This window comes from Pieris rapae, chromosome 22 (assembly GCF_905147795.1).
Source record: "Pieris rapae chromosome 22, ilPieRapa1.1, whole genome shotgun sequence".
NCBI classification, from domain to species: Eukaryota; Metazoa; Arthropoda; class Insecta; order Lepidoptera; family Pieridae; genus Pieris; species Pieris rapae.
In genome coordinates, this window is record NC_059530.1 from 3,885,020 (window position 1) to 3,904,033 (window position 19,014).

General features: G+C 34.8%; 1 protein-coding gene across 3 annotated transcripts; it reads right to left on the reverse strand.

Annotated features, from left to right (window-relative positions):
- Nucleotides 1–6,722: 6,722 nt before the first annotated feature.
- LOC110997010 (mucin-5AC) lies at nt 6,723–18,109 on the reverse strand. 3 transcript variants are annotated; one of them, XM_045633048.1, is made up of 9 exons: nt 17,758–18,107; nt 16,473–17,477; nt 14,013–14,777; nt 12,862–13,013; nt 11,614–11,751; nt 11,102–11,348; nt 9,099–9,370; nt 7,569–7,751; nt 6,723–6,834 (listed from the first exon to the last, which is right to left on the reverse strand). In XM_045633048.1, the coding sequence occupies exons 2-9, from the start codon at nt 17,317–17,319 to the stop codon at nt 6,748–6,750; spliced, it is 2,691 nt and encodes an 896-aa protein (XP_045489004.1). In that variant the 5' UTR covers nt 17,320–17,477; nt 17,758–18,107; the 3' UTR covers nt 6,723–6,747. The 3 variants fall into 3 exon arrangements, with proteins under 3 accessions (XP_045489004.1, XP_022120631.2, XP_022120630.2); XM_022264939.2 differs by having other exon boundaries at nt 12,862–13,010; nt 14,013–17,477; nt 17,758–18,109; XM_022264938.2 differs by having other exon boundaries at nt 14,013–17,477; nt 17,758–18,109.
- Nucleotides 18,110–19,014: the final 905 nt, after the last annotated feature.

Genomic DNA, 19,014 nt, shown 5'->3' on the forward strand with positions numbered 1-19,014 from the left:
GCATTGAGAGTATCCATGGGCGGCGGTTTCACTTAACATCAGAAGAGCCTCCTGCCCGTTTGCCCCCTGTTCTATAAAAAATAAAAGCCTTAAAATGGAATGAAAGCTCGGTTCACAACGTAGTATAGTAGAAAAACAGTAGCACCTAGTAGTTTTCCTCTAATATTTATATAATTTTACGGTGACACTTATCCGTTGTCGATCTTTTATGATCTGGATTGTTACTGGTATCTAGACATCTCTACTTCATATCACCAGGAGTAAAGCGACCGTACTTAATTCAGACTATCTATTATATATCCTACTCTATTTGCATTACTATCAATTATTAATTTCTGATACAACTGAATTTTATTCGATTCTTTACAATTTATTGACAAGAAAAAATATTTTGATGAATAAACTTCGTCTATGGACATTTTACTACTGTACTGTTTCATCAAAAAATAGAGTTATAATAATAACAACATAGTTATAATATATAAAAGTTTACATTTATTACATATTAAAAAGATTTTGCAATTGAAAATTAACGCAAGCACCTTAGGATCTATTTTTTTCATTGCGTGTTTTTCGCGGTGTCTATTACGGGGAAATCCCAAAACATAATATTAAGCATAAAATATAATTCTATCAATTTTACGCCGTATAGTAATGACTCCCGTACGTCAAAAAACATATTGGATTTTTACAAAAGGGAGTCATAGATCGCGTACAAAAAGTCATAGGTATTTCTAAATATCATTGAAGTTAGCTATTTGGATTTTGGGGTTATATAGTGATGTCCCTTGAAAGTGTTCAGGCGAGAAGGCAGCAGAAAATGTCAGAGGCTGATACGCTGTCGAATGTGAAGATTTTTGTATTACGCCTCATATCGGTATTTATCTTAATAACTGCTTTGAATACATGAGTCCTTTTATAAACAATTGATAGTACCTAGACAATCCATTCAAATTAATAAAAAAATATATTTATAATGGAATATAAGATACAGGTATCACAGTCCACGTCATTAAATTTGAATCGGTCCCTACTCATACGGCAAAGAAGACAGAGGGTGTAGGCCGAGAGAAAAAGATGGCGTAAAAATGTCTCTGCACTCTCCTAAAATAGCAAATCATCATACAAAATGACTATGACAAACAACACTTATTTTAAAACAAATATCGCAAATTAATTAGTAGCCTGACTAGGTTTGTCCCAGGCCCTTTCATCAACTAGATCAGGTACCTATGGGCAACGTTTGAATTGTTGTGGGCCAAACTTTATCATCCTATTTGCGTTCGCGTAGTAAAGTAGTGATTATATTTATTGCGATAGATTTTAGACATGAAATAAGAGCAGTGTTGGCTTCAGCGAGCGACTCTCATCCCTGAGGTCGTGGGTTCGATCCCCGGCTGTGCACCAATGGACTCTCTATGGGCGTATTTAACATTTGCTCGAACGGTGAAGGAAAGAATCGTGAGGAAATCAACATGTCTTAGAACCAAAAAGTCGACGACGTGCGGTCTTTTTCTAGGTATTTTTTTATAGACAACTAAGTATTATAGTTTAATAAGTATCTAATGTAATATTTTTTTTTATTAATTGGGATTTTTCAAACTGTCTGGCGGGCCGGAACTGTGGCCGGTGGCTGGTTGCCCATACCTATATGAACTAAATAACCGTTAACTTTATAGTAAGACGTTTTACACAGCTTTTCTTTAACACATTTCTTAAATTTATTAAAAGGCAGAGATAAAATAGTCTAGTACGCGGAAATTACAGCCTGCGTTTATTCCGAGTATCAACATTATGCGTGTCTTTTTCTAGTAAACTCATCACTATTTTTGTATGCACACATACAATTTTCATAAATATTGCGAGGGGAATTTAATTATATTAGTTTATGTCTCAGAATCCCTACATTTTAAATAATAAAGCACAAATAGTTCTCTTCTGCAGGATGAAAATAGTTTCGACATCAACATTAATATTACTACTCTTAGCTGTATAGAAATCAGTTAGGAGAGATTTTTTTTACCGCGTAAGCTGCAGAAGTAAGTCTTTTTGACAATCCGTTAATATGAGGGGACCACTGAGGTTTAGAAGGCTATGGTCATTTATAATAGGATGTTCATTAATAAAAATCAGTTTATAAAGTAATATATTTAATTCAAAGTATTCCTATGTCCAACTAGTGTGTTGTAAAAATAGTCATACAAATCAGAAAAATTTCGACCAAAATAAATTATTTTATTTCGACCAGCTGATATCATACAATCTTAAACAATAAACTCTGTAAATGTAGAACCTATATATGCTTACAGTAATCAGTGTAGATAGCGTTAACCTATACAACCCAATGCAATTATACAAAATATCATCTACTTATCTAGCTTTTAATATAAGGGTAATATCGCATTCGTTTGTTCGACCATTTTCCTCAAATTGAGGGTATTAGAAAAGAGGGTACACCAAAAATTTATTGCATACAGAAATCACTTGTTGATTAGCGCTAGGAATGTAGAATTCAGATGGATGATTAACGAAAGTTTGGAATGATGGAAAAGGGACGAAATGGACCATTCCAAATAACTTTTTTACATTATGGTCTTAAATAAAGATTATAAATATAATGATTTTTTTGTACAACATAATTATTGTATTGTACAGCGACTACTATGAAGGCACACGCGACATGTTAACACTAATCATGTCGATTTATATAAAAGAAATTTAATTTATTAAAATTTGTTTATTCAGTTGTCCGATATAAATTCTGTTTATAAGAACTTTTGTATTGAAATGTATATGTCGCAGCCACCTAGTTTACTTAGGCGTTCAATTAACAGCCTAGCCGTTTCACTAACGGCCTGAAAGATATTCAGCCAGTTGATTAAACAGCTAGGAGAATGACTTGGATCGATGACGTTTCATTACTTGCCTAGTCTGTTAATTTAAATTTACTTTCACTTTCAGCCACTCTCAAACTCGAACAGCAACTCTTCAAATAGTCAATATGGCGTCGGGAAACCACAACTTTCATAGTGTTTTCCACTCCAATTTGACTCCAGCAATTTAATTTAAAAGAAATATTTTGTATGTCGTATGTTAAATCTTTGTTACGTCTGCCAAACAATGACTCTATCGTACGAAAGGCCTAAGCATTAGCCAGCCAGTTTATTAAATGTTGGAGCAAACGCTACCGTAGAATATCTTTCAGGCCGTTAGTTAAACGGCTAGGCACTTAATTGAATGGCCGAATAAGCTAGTTGGGTGTGACATATATTAAATTATTATAGTATGACTAATTTTATATTTTGTACCGCACATACTAAAAAGGTTTTTTTTAACTGAATGATAAATATTACCAAAGTATTTATTTTCGGTATAAAATGGATCCATGGTTTATTGGTAACCATAGCAACGATCACACCATACTTTATAACGGTAACCATAGCAACGAAGACGAAACCAAAGGTCGTGTGTCATCATAGTACGTCTAGATTCATATCAGCATTGCACACAAACATCAATATTTACACTTATTGCTGTTTAATACGTATTTTATAAGGCTTTTGTTTAGACCTAATAGTAGACCGAAAATACAGTAGGTTGTTTAGTATCACTATGACACATCTCAATATTATTATTATTTTTATCGAATAAACGCGAATCTATTAAAAGCTTTTTAGGTCTGGGCCTCAGATTTTTGTATCTGTTTCATGATCAGGGCAAGTAGGTGATCAGTCACCTGTGCCTGACATACGCCTACTTGTTTGGGCAAGCCGTTCCTTAAAACGTTGGAGAGAATGTTAAATGCGCAGATTGCAGAATGCCTTTGGGGTTCAGCCGGGGATCGAACCTACGACATCGGGGATGATAGTCGCACGCTAAAGTCAATAGGCCAACACAGCTTATTTTTATGTAAGTTTAAACTTAAATTTATTTACTTTACTTTTATTTTACTTTTTCATTTACTTTTTAATGTAAATTAAATCGCGTTTATATCTTTTAGTATTATTTAAATCGTGTAAAGTTATTTTTGTTGAGTCGTAACATTTTAATCGTCAAATGCAATCTATATAAACAGGGCCTTACTATGCTATATGTGATATATGTGTGATAGATTTATGTGATGTATATGACTGAATATTTCGTATATTTTACTTTTGTATAAGAAATTAAATTTTGTAATTCGTTTGGGGCCATACAAGTACGTAAGCAGATTTACTGCCATCCCCCCCCCCCCCTTTTTGTCAGAAAAAGTAAGCAAAGCTCAGAAAAATAATAGTACACGAAAGTATTAATTTTAAGAATCCTCGAAAATGCGTTTCGTTTTCAAACATAGATATGAAAAAGAAAAAAAATACTGATGAAGTAATCACGAAATAAGAAAATGAAAGATGCGCCCTCCCCCCTATGTTGGTAACGCGATACTTGAATTATAATTAGAAAAATAAATTTTCCACGTTTTTTAAATGCTGTATTTATAACATTTTAGGTCTAGGGCTCAGATTTCTGTATCTGAATCGTGATCAGCCTTCTGTGCCTGACACATGTTGACTTTTTGACGGCATGCCGGTTGCCTCACGAAGGATTACTTAATCTTTGAACAAAAAAAAATTGATTTTACGCGTTTTCCGAGTATTGTATTGTATTTAATCGGCCATTAATACGGTTTGTATAGTTTTTATTTTTAAATCACACTAACAAACCTACTGTATTAGGTATTTGTGCAAAACAATTATACAAAATTGCGCACTTTAAAAGATCCCTGTACCACAAACAATAAAGTATTGCTATTTTCACCTGCATTATTGTGGCTTTGACAAAGTATTAAACGCAAATATTAATTATTGGAAATTATCTAGATTTACAGTTAGGTGCGTCTTCTAATCCTTAAACCCAATAACCTATCTCAATCCACTCCCTGTTTTTTCACATCTCTTTTTTGACCATCTAAGATAGACATCTTAATCCAAATATTAAGTCAACGGATTGTATTAGCTATCTGTCGATACAAGCTATCTATAGGTCTGATCGGTGCTATGGACTTTTGTATGAAAATGACAATTCAACTGTGCCAATATTCTATCTTAAGATTTTAACTAACATCAGTTTTTAAAATAATTAAAAAGCTATTTGATATGTTTTAATAAAGACATGTGTATTTTATTATTATTTGTAAGGTTTTATTTAGTTTATTTGGTTTACATTGATTATGAAATATGAGTGTAAAGAGCGAAGAGATTGCATTCTATCCGTCGCCAAAAATCCGTGTTCGTAGAGTTTGGTTATTGGTATGCAGATAGGAGAGTCTCAGATTGTTTTCAATCTGAGTTTGTAGATAGATTATTGGGTTCGGACGTAAACGTTACGATACGGGGATTGAACTATGCATTATTGTTAATATTATTATCGACTTTCCGATACTTTGCACCACATGGCAACTTTTAGGTTTAATGAGTTTAAAACCCAAAGGTTTTTTTAATACAGTTGCTCATAAAGTGGCATATTGCAGGGACGTATAGCGTTCGGAAAGAGGGCTATTACACACTCGTGCTTTTTCTTTGCCAACTGTCAAAACAACGTGTATTAAAAAGAAAAAACCAACCACGAAGGTTTTATTAAAAAGATTCATAGAATTTTAATGATATATGATATTCTAAATAATATAATAATTGGATTCAATAAGTTCGGTTAGGTTTCTTTTCATTTCATATCAATTAAAAATATATTAAAAAGAATTTTATAATATATGCAAATACGTATTTTTAAAAGGTTTACTAAGAATTGGATTCAATAAGTTAGGTTAGGTTTATTTTATTTCATATCAAAAAAAAATATTAAAAAGAAAAAACTAACCATGAAGTTTTTACTAAAAAAAATCACAGAAGTTTTTATGATTCACGCAAATATTTTAAAAAGAAGCTACTATTTGTTTCAATATCAGATTTAATGATTGGATTCAATGAGTAAGATTTGGTTTCATTTCAATAAAAATAATCTACTGAAGAATTGAAAAATCTCTTAAAAATTGTAATACTACAACGCTACCTAACGTCTCCTGTATGTGAAGCGTTTAATACTTTGTCAAACTCACTTAAAATTCATCAAAATAGGTTTAGCCCATTTGCAGTCTTTCCAGTGATTTTAATGCAAGTATTTATTTAATTTTGAGGTACAGTCAGCAAAATTGGCACCAACTAACATAAGTAACAGCCTAAAGTGATGTTGGTATGTGATAAGTCAAATATGGACCAAACCAATAATTTATTCCACGTCAATTTCACCCCAAACAAAAACAGACAGACAAACATATTCAAATTATTATTCAAATGTCAGGCTCAGAAGTGAATAAAGCACCGAAGTTTAACTATAGTTTTGAAATACGATCGTTAATAACTACACGAATACTATTCGGACTTCCGTTCATACAAAATTTTCATAGAAACTATTCGATATAGTATTGTCTTATTAACATTTACACATTTAAAGAAAAACACTCTTTTAACGGATTAAAGTTATGTATTATTGTAAACTTATAATAATACATAACTTCAATCCGTTAAAAGTGTTTTTCTTTAACTATTCGATAGTTCGTGAAGTTCTGAAATTAAAAAAAAAAAAAAATTTCCTCTACAATCGAACATGGAATAAACTATGGAGGTTAAATGGCGTTTATATTCAACTGTATATTAATCTAATTAAATGCTAGCGATGTCACAAATCACATATAAATTGTCCATGTTACATCGTATGTTAAATCATTTGTCTGGACATCGCGTGCCGCATTTTTCTTTCCCATGACTCTGCCTCCGCCCATGAATGCCGCACGTCACGGAATAACTGAAAATAAACGTTTAAATATGATTATTATTATTATTCATATTTATTTATTTTTATTACAAAAATCCGCCACATATGAATAGGCATGCAAATGTCATCTTATATTTTATTTATTTGATCTATTGCATAAACAAGACTAGTTATTAAATTTAGAAAAATGACAGCGCAGAGTCAGTTAGACACCAATATTTGTAAAAATTCTTATCTAAAAAATACAACGATTTAAACGTTAGGGTTGTTTTTCTTGTATTTAATAACATCTGAAGTGATGTTCCCCGGGTTAATTTCAAACTTATGATCTAGGTAGTCGCCCACGCTATAAAAGCAAGCCTTTAAGAACCCAATCACCTTCCCCTTGAAAACATTACATGGCAGCGATCTATAGCTTCTAGGAAAGTGATTAAATATTCTTACGGCCATGGCGTAGCAATTTATATTATCATTAGCACATAGTATACAGAGGGTAAAAGTGTGAATATAGATATGCAGAGAAGGAAAACATCGTGATAAAACCGGTGAATCTTACACCCAAAAAGTCGGCGTGTGTCAGGCACAGGAGGCTGATCAACTACTTGCCTATTAGATTGGCTTGGATTTTAAGAGCGTACAAATTCTTATAATTTATTTGTAAATATATATGTTATTTTTTTTTTGTTTTTTTTTTATTATTATTTGTATTATTATTTATTTTATTTTTATAATATGTTATTTGAATTGTCAATCAGTGTACTCACCTGGGAGAGCCATGGCTCATCAGCCAACAGCTCATTGAGTATGGCAGTGGTATCTTTGCTGGGGTTCTGCATTCGCTTCTCAGCAACACGTTTGCTGCATTCAGTGTACATCAGGTACTTCTGGTGAGATATCTTCGAGTACAATTGAACTCTGCCACAGCAGGCCGCACACACTAGGAACTCCTGGAATTTGTGTTAGAAATCTATTTTATTCCTAACAAAACTCACTTAATTCGGCTCATATAAATACATTTTATTGTCTTTTATTAACATAACTTTTACACATTTAAAGAAAAACACTTTTTAACGGATTATAGTTATGTATTATTGTATTTAAACTTATAATTATTTAAACATAATTTTAACAAATAATTATAAGTTTAAATACAATAATACATAACTATAATCCGTTAAAAAGTGTTTTTCTTTAAATACATTTTTTTTTATTATTTCTCAAATTTTTATATTAATAAATGAGTATGAGACAACCTCCCTAAGTAGTCAAGAGACATTTGTGTTGGTGTTAACTACTACTATTTATACAAATTCTAAAAATAATATCTATAAACTTATTCTATGCATGCGTGTTTGAGTGTGTGTGCGCATGTGTTGTATGCTGTGTGTGTTGGAGTGTATGCATGTTGTTAAGTGTGTAATTAGGTATGTAATAATAAATATTCGAGAATATTTAAGCGCTCCCATGGAAAAATAAAATATTTTTTTGGCCTGAACTAATAAAATAGACAAGTATTTTTTGTTACGTGTGACCAAATAAATTTTCCATCATTTCATGTATAGATAGATAGATTATAGAAACATTTTGTTATATAATAGAGGAATCTGCTACATTTATTGAAACTACAATAAATTCCATTCTATTGCAGATGAGAAAGTCGATAAAATATTTATGTATTATTAGAGGCAGAACCTTCCATCTTCTCTAACGCTCTTTCTCCTACCTAATGGAGCCTCAACCAGTTAAGCCAGCCCCGAATATCGAGAAGTAATGTAAGGATATTTGATATTTTCCACCTTATCAAAGAAGAGTATGGAAATATTTGAAAAGCCGGGAAAACTTAGATCTTGTTTAAGTAGTAATTTGAAATATTAAGTATTAAATGTTAAATTTCAATTAAAAGATTTTTTAAAGATATTTTTGTCTATCTAATGTACTTACTTGTTTTCTGTTTAATATATATTATTTATCTATGCAATCTGTTTTGGCTTTGTATATTGTCTAACGCCCGAACCCAATAATTAATCTACAATCTCAGATATAAAACAATCTGAGATTGTGGATTGTCAGACCATACCAGCTGATCGATAGATACGAAGACAATCTAGTTTTGGTGACTCTTTACACTCATATTTGATTATTTATATAAAGTAAATAAAACCGTAAAACGTCAATAAAGGTCTATCTCAGATGGTCAAAAATGGATTGAGATAGATTATTGGGTTTGGGCGTAAGTGTACGTTTCAGGGTACGACATCATCGTACTGACTGATGACCTGTAAAGAGAATCATACCTTCTCATACGCTAGTCTTGCATCTGGCTGGACCGGTTCCAACGTAGCAGGGTTATAGGGTTGTCCATAGAGCAGTAGTCTTGCAACTGCCGGCCGCACACACGCTCTACAAACACCATTTCCAGCTGCCACACTCAACCCTGGCCATGTGGCTACAGCCGCATCCAAAGACCGGGATCCATTACCACCACCACAGACCCCACTTGACACGCGTGTTCTCATGGTCTCTGTGACCTCGTCTACCGTTTTTACGTTCGATAGGAAGTACTCGTCTGTAAATATTAGCGGACGTGTAAATACTTGATTGTGTTGTCCTTGTCACACTCGTGTGAAAGAACGAGACAAAATATTTATACTCTGGGTTGATGATGATAAAATATGTATTCGTGGTAATATTTATTGGCTTGAAATTATATTCCAAACAGTATTGCGATACAAATCTTGTTATTAATAGAAAGCCACGGTAGTGTCATAGTTTGATTAACCCAAGAAAAAATAGATTTTCTAGTGATAGGCGTAAACGTAAATCTGAGGAAAAATCGGTCGAACGAAAACGTTACTCACGAACGCTGCCTTATCGATGAGAAATTATTTGAAGAAATCTACTAGGTATGAGGGTGTACAATTATTTAATCAATTACCATCTCAAATTCGCAATATTGGAGTGTTTGACAAATTCAAAAAGGCATTAAACATGTTAGTGTGAATATAGCAGACTAGAATTAAGACGGCTTATGGCGACGTGTATCTCGCTCGTATATATATATATATATATATATATTTATATAAACGTTTCTCACGAATGCTGCCTTATCGATGAGAAAATAATAATTTAGTTCTAAAGAAAGCTTGTAGAACTTGATAATCCCTACAAAGATTTGTCATATTTTGCTCTGTATCATATTTTTATTAGTGAAACCTTTTGTGGATACATCCAATGTGTTAATTTTGTTTTATTTTTAACTTTTTATTTTCATTATATCTATTTGTTTCCAAATAAATAAATAAAGAAATCAACGGCAATATAGACTTTTATAATATAGAAAAAGGCATACGACGGTTATATATGTCTGTCTGTTGGTGATTATCCAAAACCACTGCACGGAATTTGTCGTGGTCTTCACTAATCATGAGGTAAATATTTGAATGTGAAGTTTAGGTATATACTTTTTAATGTCTACCAATTCACTCAAACAGTCACTGGTGAAATATGAGTGCAATTGTTTTTTCTTCTCAAAAATATTTTGTATCTGTTAACATCGCAATATCGCAAAACAATTTAATTCAAAGAGAAATGTTCGGTAAATAGGTAATTAAGTGTACACAAGTGCGTATGAAAACTCAATGTAGGTGGATGATATTTACATATGAAAATATTAGAAACATCTTTAGCCTTGGTTTAGCGGACTATATACATACGTCATGATATCTAGGTTCTCTGGAAACTATGCTAACTTAAAGATAAAACTGGTTGGGAAGTAAACCATGTCTTTATATATTTATTTATATATAACTAAACACAGAATATCTGCCGTATGCCTCAAAAACAGATTTTTTATAGAACAGGGGGCAAATGGGGTTTAAAAAAAATGGATTTTTCTTAATTTCGGAAAAGCGAACAGTCTTAAGCATATCAAAGTGTTCATATGTGGGTATGTACTATAATGCAGGCTAAATTATACTATTAGGTGAAACGATGTTCACGAGGGTAGATAGTTAACAAGTAGAAACCTGAGGCTTACGTCTAAACTTTTGGATGTACCGCGCTTTTGGATGTATCCAACTCCAACCAAAAAAAATTCTATTGAGGTAGACCTATTTGTTTTTAGACTGGCTGAGTTCACAAGAGTTGCCTACTATTTAGTTATAAGATTTAGGCATATAAGTTTAATTTAATGTTTTTATGTAGGATAATTGGTGTGGGTATTATTTTGGCGTTCTATTGAATTAGTTGTAACTGTTAAGGTTGAATAATGTAGTGGTATAAATAAATAAAAACTCACCCTGCTCCTGAAATATTTCCGTAAGGAAATTAGGGTCCAAGGCGTGTGATATTAACGTTTGTATATACACTTCGAAGTTCTCTTGATACATTTGGGTTTCAAGCATCCGCTTCTCTATGAAATGGCAGTCGTCTCCTTGGAGTTCACTTCTCACCAACTCGACTATCGTTTCGAGGTGAGTTTGGGACCGAATTTTCACTTGCACTTGTGTGTATAATTTCTTATTTTCCGGATTCCATACTGTATACTGAAAAGGTAATATGATGGACCGATTACTGCATAAAATTATCCTATGATATGATAATTATTAATATAAAAAAATAATGTGGTTTTTTAAGGAAGCTGCAGCTCAAATTAATCAGGAAGCGTTAATGTGTTACGTAACGTGGGAGAGGGGAAGAGGAGGGGAGAGAGAGAGAGGGAGAGAGAATGAGGAGGAGAGAGGAAGCGAGAGGGGGAGAATGCGTTACTTAATACTCGAACGCTCTCGTTCTAAGAAAAAACCAAATTACCGTTGATATATTCCTATACAAAACTTTTCCGTTATCTTCGAAGGGCTCGTACTTTTGCAATAGCGTTTTTCCGTCTACCCTCCATATCGTAGGCCACATTTCTGCCAATTCATTTTTTAACGCTACGAACTCTCCGGACTGAAAATATAAATTACATATTTACCTCTAAATCGATAAATTTGAAACACCATGACGGAAATCACGATTTATTAATAGCAAATTAAAATTTAATAAATATTTGAATGACCAAAACGTTGGTCGTAGAACAACAATAGGAGTACTCCACACATGCATTTTTGGCCTTTAAGTTAACCGCTCTCACGTACATCACCTGGATTAAACTCCGCTACATATTTTATACGATAAATAGATTTAGTAATTTAAGGTGTATTTAAAAATACTAGAAAATTGAACTATTTATGTTTAAAAATAAATAAAACGCACAAAATTAACTCAAAAAATGATTTCATGAATGTAACCTTAAAACGCAAAATGATTTCAGATAATTTCTAATAGATATCTATAAAAATCTACCAAAAATTCGATTGAAGCGTGCATAAAAACTTATAATCTCCTCTTAGAAATAAATGGGCCTTTGGTAATATACCAGTAGCGGCGCTACAACCTATATCCCTATACACTTGGCATCATTTTGCTTCCTTTTCATTGACTAGGCAGCCGTCTGTCCATTGGTGCACACCCAGGAGACGAATCTACGACCTTGCAAGAGAACAGTGCAATGCCACTTGGCCAACACTGCTTTGGCTGCTAAATGGGGCTTTTAAATAATTTTATTTGTCAAGACCTGATTAAGTCTAATTAAAATGTCTAACTTGGCTTGTCTATGCTATATAAACTTGGCGATTAAGAGTGGCGGAGAGTAAATTGCCAGTTCTTCTCTACCGTTCTACGCCCTTGATTTGAGAACTGGCAGTAAATGTAAAATTTAATGTATATTTCTTTGTTTTTGACGTTCATAAGTGTACATTATGTTACCTATATGAATAAATGATTTTTGTTTTTTTTTTATAAATATACTATTTTGTTTCTCTAATAATTAAAATAGTTGTTTCATGTGTGAATGTTCCATAAAGCATTCGGATTCACCGAAGGTTGTTTTGATAACGGTTGGATTAGCAGAGGAAATCTATATGAGTTCCAACACTCCACATACGATGGTATTTCCACTTTGGAAATCAAAACGGGTTACACACAAATAATAAAAAACTAGAGATAATAAGCAATTACCTGATAAGGCATTTCTTCAATGGGCCGCGAATTATCTATTTGACCGGCATTGGGAATTTGTTGATGAGTTTTAATATTATGCAACTTCCGGTTTGAGTTGGCATCATTTTCCGTTCCATAACCATATCCCAACGCACCAGAATGAGCACCTACTAACACAGAAACTTATTATAAAATATAAAGTATTTCACAATTAACATTAATAAAAATATATTACCTGCAATCCAAGTTATTAACCTTAATTTTTATATTAAAATATGGCGGGATGGGAAAGGAAGGGATGGTGACGAACTTCACCAATGCGGATAACATGTGCACGTTATACCATGTTTGGAAATTACAAAGTTTATTCACTAATAAATAACGCATTAACTATGGACATGTTATCCTAAATCGGCGAATCGAAGGGTGCTACCAGGAATAATTACAAACTAAAATTATGTAACACAATAATCAGTAATATACTCGCATTTATTTTATGATTTTTCCTCCTATTATACAAAAGTATTTACATAAAATATTGAGAATTGTGCATAAACAAATAACAAATAGAAATACAAAACGTATCTTCCGGGCATGTCCTTCTAAATACATATTTTCTCAGCTTAACTGTCAAAGTATTATGCAGTTCATCAACCTTATAATATAAAATCACTTTGCTAACAGCGAAATATGAATACACTATCATAAGTACAAACTAAACCGAATACTGTAAATACAATACAATTTATATTTACAAGACACCCACTGGTATCAAACCCATAGAAAAATATACCACATTTTTTGGAATTATTCATGGTAGCACCCCTTCAAAAGCGAGTATGACAAGAGTCACAATTTCTACAATTTACAATTAAATGGCACTAATAACGTGTCATAAACAACAATAATTGTGAAATCTTGTTACAGAGTAACCCTAAAATATCGAACTCTAAGATAGATACATCACATTTTATCATAGAAACTATTTACAGGCAATAATAATAATAGATTTCATCTAATAAAAATTTACAATATCACAGTTAAAGTGTAACAAGTTTTCACGTTTGGCTGCCGAGGCAGTTAGCTTGCTCCTGTCATACAAGCCTCAGGGCTAGTTCTTCACCATCGCGCTCTACTTCTCAAATGGAAATCAAGTAAATTGAACGCACCTTCGTCGGGCTGGTGCTGGTAATAGTACTGCTGCTGCGGCACCGGCTGCAGCGAAGGCGCGGGGCCCGGGGCCCGGGGTTTCTTGGTCGAGGCGGGCTGAGGGGCTACGGCCGCCGACGGAGGCCCTTTGCTCAGCGCCGCGCGCCCTTTCTTCGCCTTGTCGTTCAGGGGCGTACTGGGTACATTCAGCACGGGCTTGTTCATCCGTCTCGCTTCCTCCTCGGCGTCGTAGGCGGCCTCCTCGGTGCCGTCGTACTTTCTCTTTCTGTCCTTATTCAAGTGGTAATATCTCGGGTCGTCCAACTCGACGCCTTTCGCCTGCGAACCCAACAGGTTCGACTGTGATGCGTGCAGCTGATTAGCACCCAATAGACCGGGACTCATCACCGGGTTGTTCAGAGCCATCCCGGCGTTAAGCACGCTCGAGGAGGCCATGGCGCCATTCGCACTTTGGGTTGGGTTTGCCTCGCATGGGTTTTTTGCCACTTCGTTGGGATTGAATGGCTTGTTATTGACGGTATTACTGTTTGTGTTTGTTCTTGACCACGTGGACTTTCTAGCGCCTCGGCCGGCCGGCGGAGGAGAAGTGTCGCGTTCTCCTTGTAAAAACTTTAAATAAGAAGCCATAAAGCCCGACCCCGGACCCGTGACGGGAACGTTGAATTTTTTTTCCATTACTTTCGAAGTAGCGTCTTGCGAGGCACTGTTAAGGTTCTGCTGCTGTGAAGTGGGTGCTACCGTCGACGAAGTGTTAGCGCGTTGTTCTGCAAGGAAACCGAGTTCTTCCTCTATATTGGGTACTACCACCTTGGGCTGTTCCTCCTCACGAGTTTCAGGTGTTGAAAACGATGACGAGGAAGCCGAAGGTGGAGTTTCACTGAATGATGATAAAGGTGTTAACTCCACAGAGGATTGGAAGTCAGGATGGGGTCCTAAGTGAAACGGTGGGAAGTATGTTAATGCATGACTGTGCTGCATTGCCAAGGCTTGATGTTGGTTAAAATTACTAGCATGTAAAGGGGCCTGAGAACCAAAGGCTGAAGTTCCGGGGAACATTTTTGGAGGTGGTGGAGGAAGGTTCCATCTCTCAAAGTCAAAAAAGCTGCCGTTTTGCTGTTGGTTATTTGTTGAACTATGTGCTGGTGGCGGTATTCTACTAGCTAAGTAGTCAGCCATAACTGCAGCATTGGTGAGTTCATTTGAATGTGCTAAAGATTTTTCAGTACTTTTCCTTCTTGTAACTTTAGCTACTGCAGGAGCACTAACTACAGGTGTTACAGTTTTACTAGGTTTTGATTCTTGTACTTGACAACTTTGTTGGCTTTGTAAATTCTTAACTATACTCATAGGATCACCGCGACAACTTGATAAATCCTGTAAAGCTACATTATTACTATCAAAGCAATTGGGTTTTTCACTTAAGCCTAGAGTCCTATCCATAGAATTTTGAGATTGAGAGGTTGGCTTTTCGTTATGAGTATTATTTTCCGATATATTACTATAATTAGTAGAGCTTCCACCGGTATTACTATTACCAGCAAATTTTCTTTGCCGTTCAGACTCCCAGCAATTGGGTGCAGAATTTTGGTTACGATCATACCTATTATCATTAAACGACTTAGCTTGTTCAATACCTAATGCCCTTGTGATAACTGAAGGATAGGCAACTTGACTATTTTGAGATGGGGGCCTGGATATAGATGCATCTAATGGAGATCTTGGTGCAGCATTATTTACTTTACCATAATGATCTCCGTGTTGTGGTGAATGAATAGAGTTCATAGGACTGTGATAAATGGGATAAGCAGGACTAGACCTATGACCTAACGGTGAGGTTTGTGGGGCCACTTGCAAAGGACTCTGTCGTTTGCCTGCAGCTATACTACAATCGGGACCATTTTGAGAGCTGCTACTGGAATAACCAGTGTCGGTGCTAGAACTGCTCTTAGCTCTTACATGATAATCAGTTTCAACATTATTACCACTTTGGTAATGTCTGAAACTGGAAGTTTGGGATGATGAGTAAGGAGAGTTACCTATTCTATTTGACTTAGAATTTCCATTAGTACTGTTATAACTTAACCTACCGGGAGCATCCATAATTGAATAACTAATAGGAGAAGATTGTGGCTGAAGTTTATCAATGGATTCACAACTCTTTCTTTGTTCACTGTTAATCTCAGGATAAACTTTACTTTGAGCTTTAGTTTGAACCTGGGGAGGCTTAGGTGTGGGAGATACAAAACCACTACTACTATTGGTTGGTCGGGATGATTTTTCACTACTGGCACTTTTGGGGGACTGGGAATTATAAATGGATGAGGGGCGAGTTGAACTGGAAGATGAGGAACGGAAGTCTTTAGTTGGAGGGGTTGAGGAAGAGGTCACAGGTGGAGTTGACACAATACAAGTTTGTTGGGAATGAGCACTTGAACTTGCAGAACTTGAATATGACTTACTTCCCGCATAATCCTGTTGAGTAGAAAGTCCACTTTTAGAACCACTTGTACTATATGAATTGTCACTTTGATTTCCGTAACTTGAAGGAGATTGGAAAAATGTTGAAGGTGCTGAAGAAACAGGTTGTTTAGCTGCAGTCGCTGGGGAGCCCGACCTGTTTGTTTGCTTACCAGCATTGGTAATTTGTGAGTTTATGTGATTATTTAAAGTCTGGGCTGCAGCAAAATGGGCATTAAAATTTTCATAAGTCGCCCCTGATTTTGTTGTAGCTGGGCTGGGTGATGACGGCACAACACTTTCATGAGGTAGAATTCCAAATGGACTTGGTAGTTGATTATTGCCCTGCCAACTAAGGCCTGCTGTACCACCAGGAGTTGTAGGCTGATCAAAAAATGAAGTCCCTTGTGCGGCTATTGCCTGATGAGAATAGTTCTCTCTTAATGAGGATAATTCAGTTTCTACAGATGACTGCTTAGAAGCCACGGCAGCTTGAGCTTGTGCTATGACTTGGCGGTGTTGTAAAGAAGAACTGTAGTGTGCTGGTTTAGGATTTGCGTGGTGAAATAATGGCGAGAAAACAGCATCATAACTTACAGCTGGTGGAGACAAAAAACTACTAGGATTAAATGGAGATGCAGTGGTAGAGCCCAATTGGCCTGCAAGTGATGCAGTTGTATGAGCTGCCTGCAGTAACAATTGGCTTGTGGTTGAGGGCACCGATTGGCTGCCTAAACCTGTTCCACTGCTTGTCAGGTGGTGATGAAAATCTCCACTTGCAGCACCAGCCTGAACACCAGCTAGCCGATTGTATGAAGCATATGCTGACCATGGTCCTACTGGATCCATTACCACCTCCGTCTTGTTATTGTTTTTTTTATAATATCAATATAAGTCCACACTTTCATCCATAATTTAAATTACAAATGTAAATTATCAAATACCACTAAATGCAGCACTTGTTATCATCTTTTTAGATATTGCTTCTATGTACTTGAAATGCACCCCTGAAAAGAAACAACATGTCATTAATAAACAATAACAATGATGGGCATCTTATAAGAGACAAATTGTTATATATATTTCGGTGCTTATTCTTCAAAAACTTTTATAGAAAATAAAACTGTTTATACAACATATCTGCTATGACGAAGTCAGTAGACGATGAATCGAAAGATGATGATAATTTGCCGCTCATACAGTAGCGTCAATGCGCTACAACATACTTACACCCAGGTTATGGATCGTTTGTTACAAATTTAAAGACTGAAACTTGAGGACACGTACCATCTCTTTAGTTTTGTTATAAATAATGTCAATGTGGTTTCAGTGGACGCTCACAAAACAGATAACATCGTAAATATGGCCTCGACTAGACTCTTCTTGTGCTCGTGACGACGGGTTTTGTCTATTGTGAAACGGAGAAGCACTTGAACCGTCATAAATTAGTCACAAAACTGTCACGTATTATCTATACTGCGAAATAAATAAACGTCTCGGTTCTTATTGTTATTTAACGTTTCTAAACTGCTGCTACTTTTATTTACAAGCAGAAAAATTACAACGTTTCGCCTTTCACATTAATCGCCGCCATCTTACTTGTCTTATGTCGAATGAAAAACCGGACAACAAGCCGTCCAGCGCCCTCTACATGGCAATGGCGATTTTCTTTTATTTCTTTGACACATTTTACTTTTATCTGTGGTAATATTACAGATAGACTGATATAAAATATTCTACAGATTTCTTCTATAGAAACAGAGAAGTATGAAGTATCATATCACAGATTGTGAAAATGAGTATATGTCTAAAGATTAATAACTTTGGTATAGAATAAAAATAATATTATATAATAAACCTATATTATATAAAAATGATATTACAGCTGTATATTCATTGTTAATAGGAAACACGGGGGATTTTAATTATATATTAAAATAAAGAATGTCCACCAGTTTCAAATTTATATACAGAATGGTCCAACTAGTGACATTAATATTTTTTTTTGAATTCTCACACCTAGGCGTGTACGAAACAACCACGTATGTTCCGCGGTTTTTGTAGCGTTCGAGTTATATAATACTCAAACTCAAAAATATATTTATTCATATAGGTAAACTTGTACACTTATGAACGTCAAAAAAGAACAAATTAAACTAATTGTAAATTTAGATTTTTACAACCAGTTCGCAAGTCAAGGGCGTAGAACGGGCTGTAAGAAGAACTGGCAAGAAACTTTCCGCCACTTTTTTAAATCGCCAAGTTTTAAATACAAATTGTTTAAACTGGAGCAAATCAATCCCAAGGATTAGGATCCTTTAAGTATTCGATTCTATTGAAGTCACTAGTTGGATAGTACAATAAGCGTAACTCGTTACAAACTAAACTTTACTGTGTAAGAAGTTCAAACACGAATTACATTTTATTATTTAATAGAAAAATTTGTGGCCTTCTTCTTCTCTTCTTCTTGTGTGAGAGTTGAATAGTTTTTTAAAATCTTATCGCTAAGAGTTCAAGTCTTCAAAGACTGTTTAAAATAAAACA

Coding starts and splice junctions, on each gene's coding strand:
- LOC110997010 (XM_022264938.2), bottom strand. CDS start 17,319: ATGGATCCAGTAGGACCATGGTCAGCATATGCTTCATACAATCGGCTA. Junction 11,752..12,861: donor TTGAAGAAATGCCTTATCAG/GTAATTGCTTAT, acceptor TTATATTTTCAG/TCCGGAGAGTTCGTAGCGTT. Junction 9,371..11,101: donor GGAAATATTTCAGGAGCAGG/GTGAGTTTTTAT, acceptor TAATATTTACAG/ACGAGTACTTCCTATCGAAC.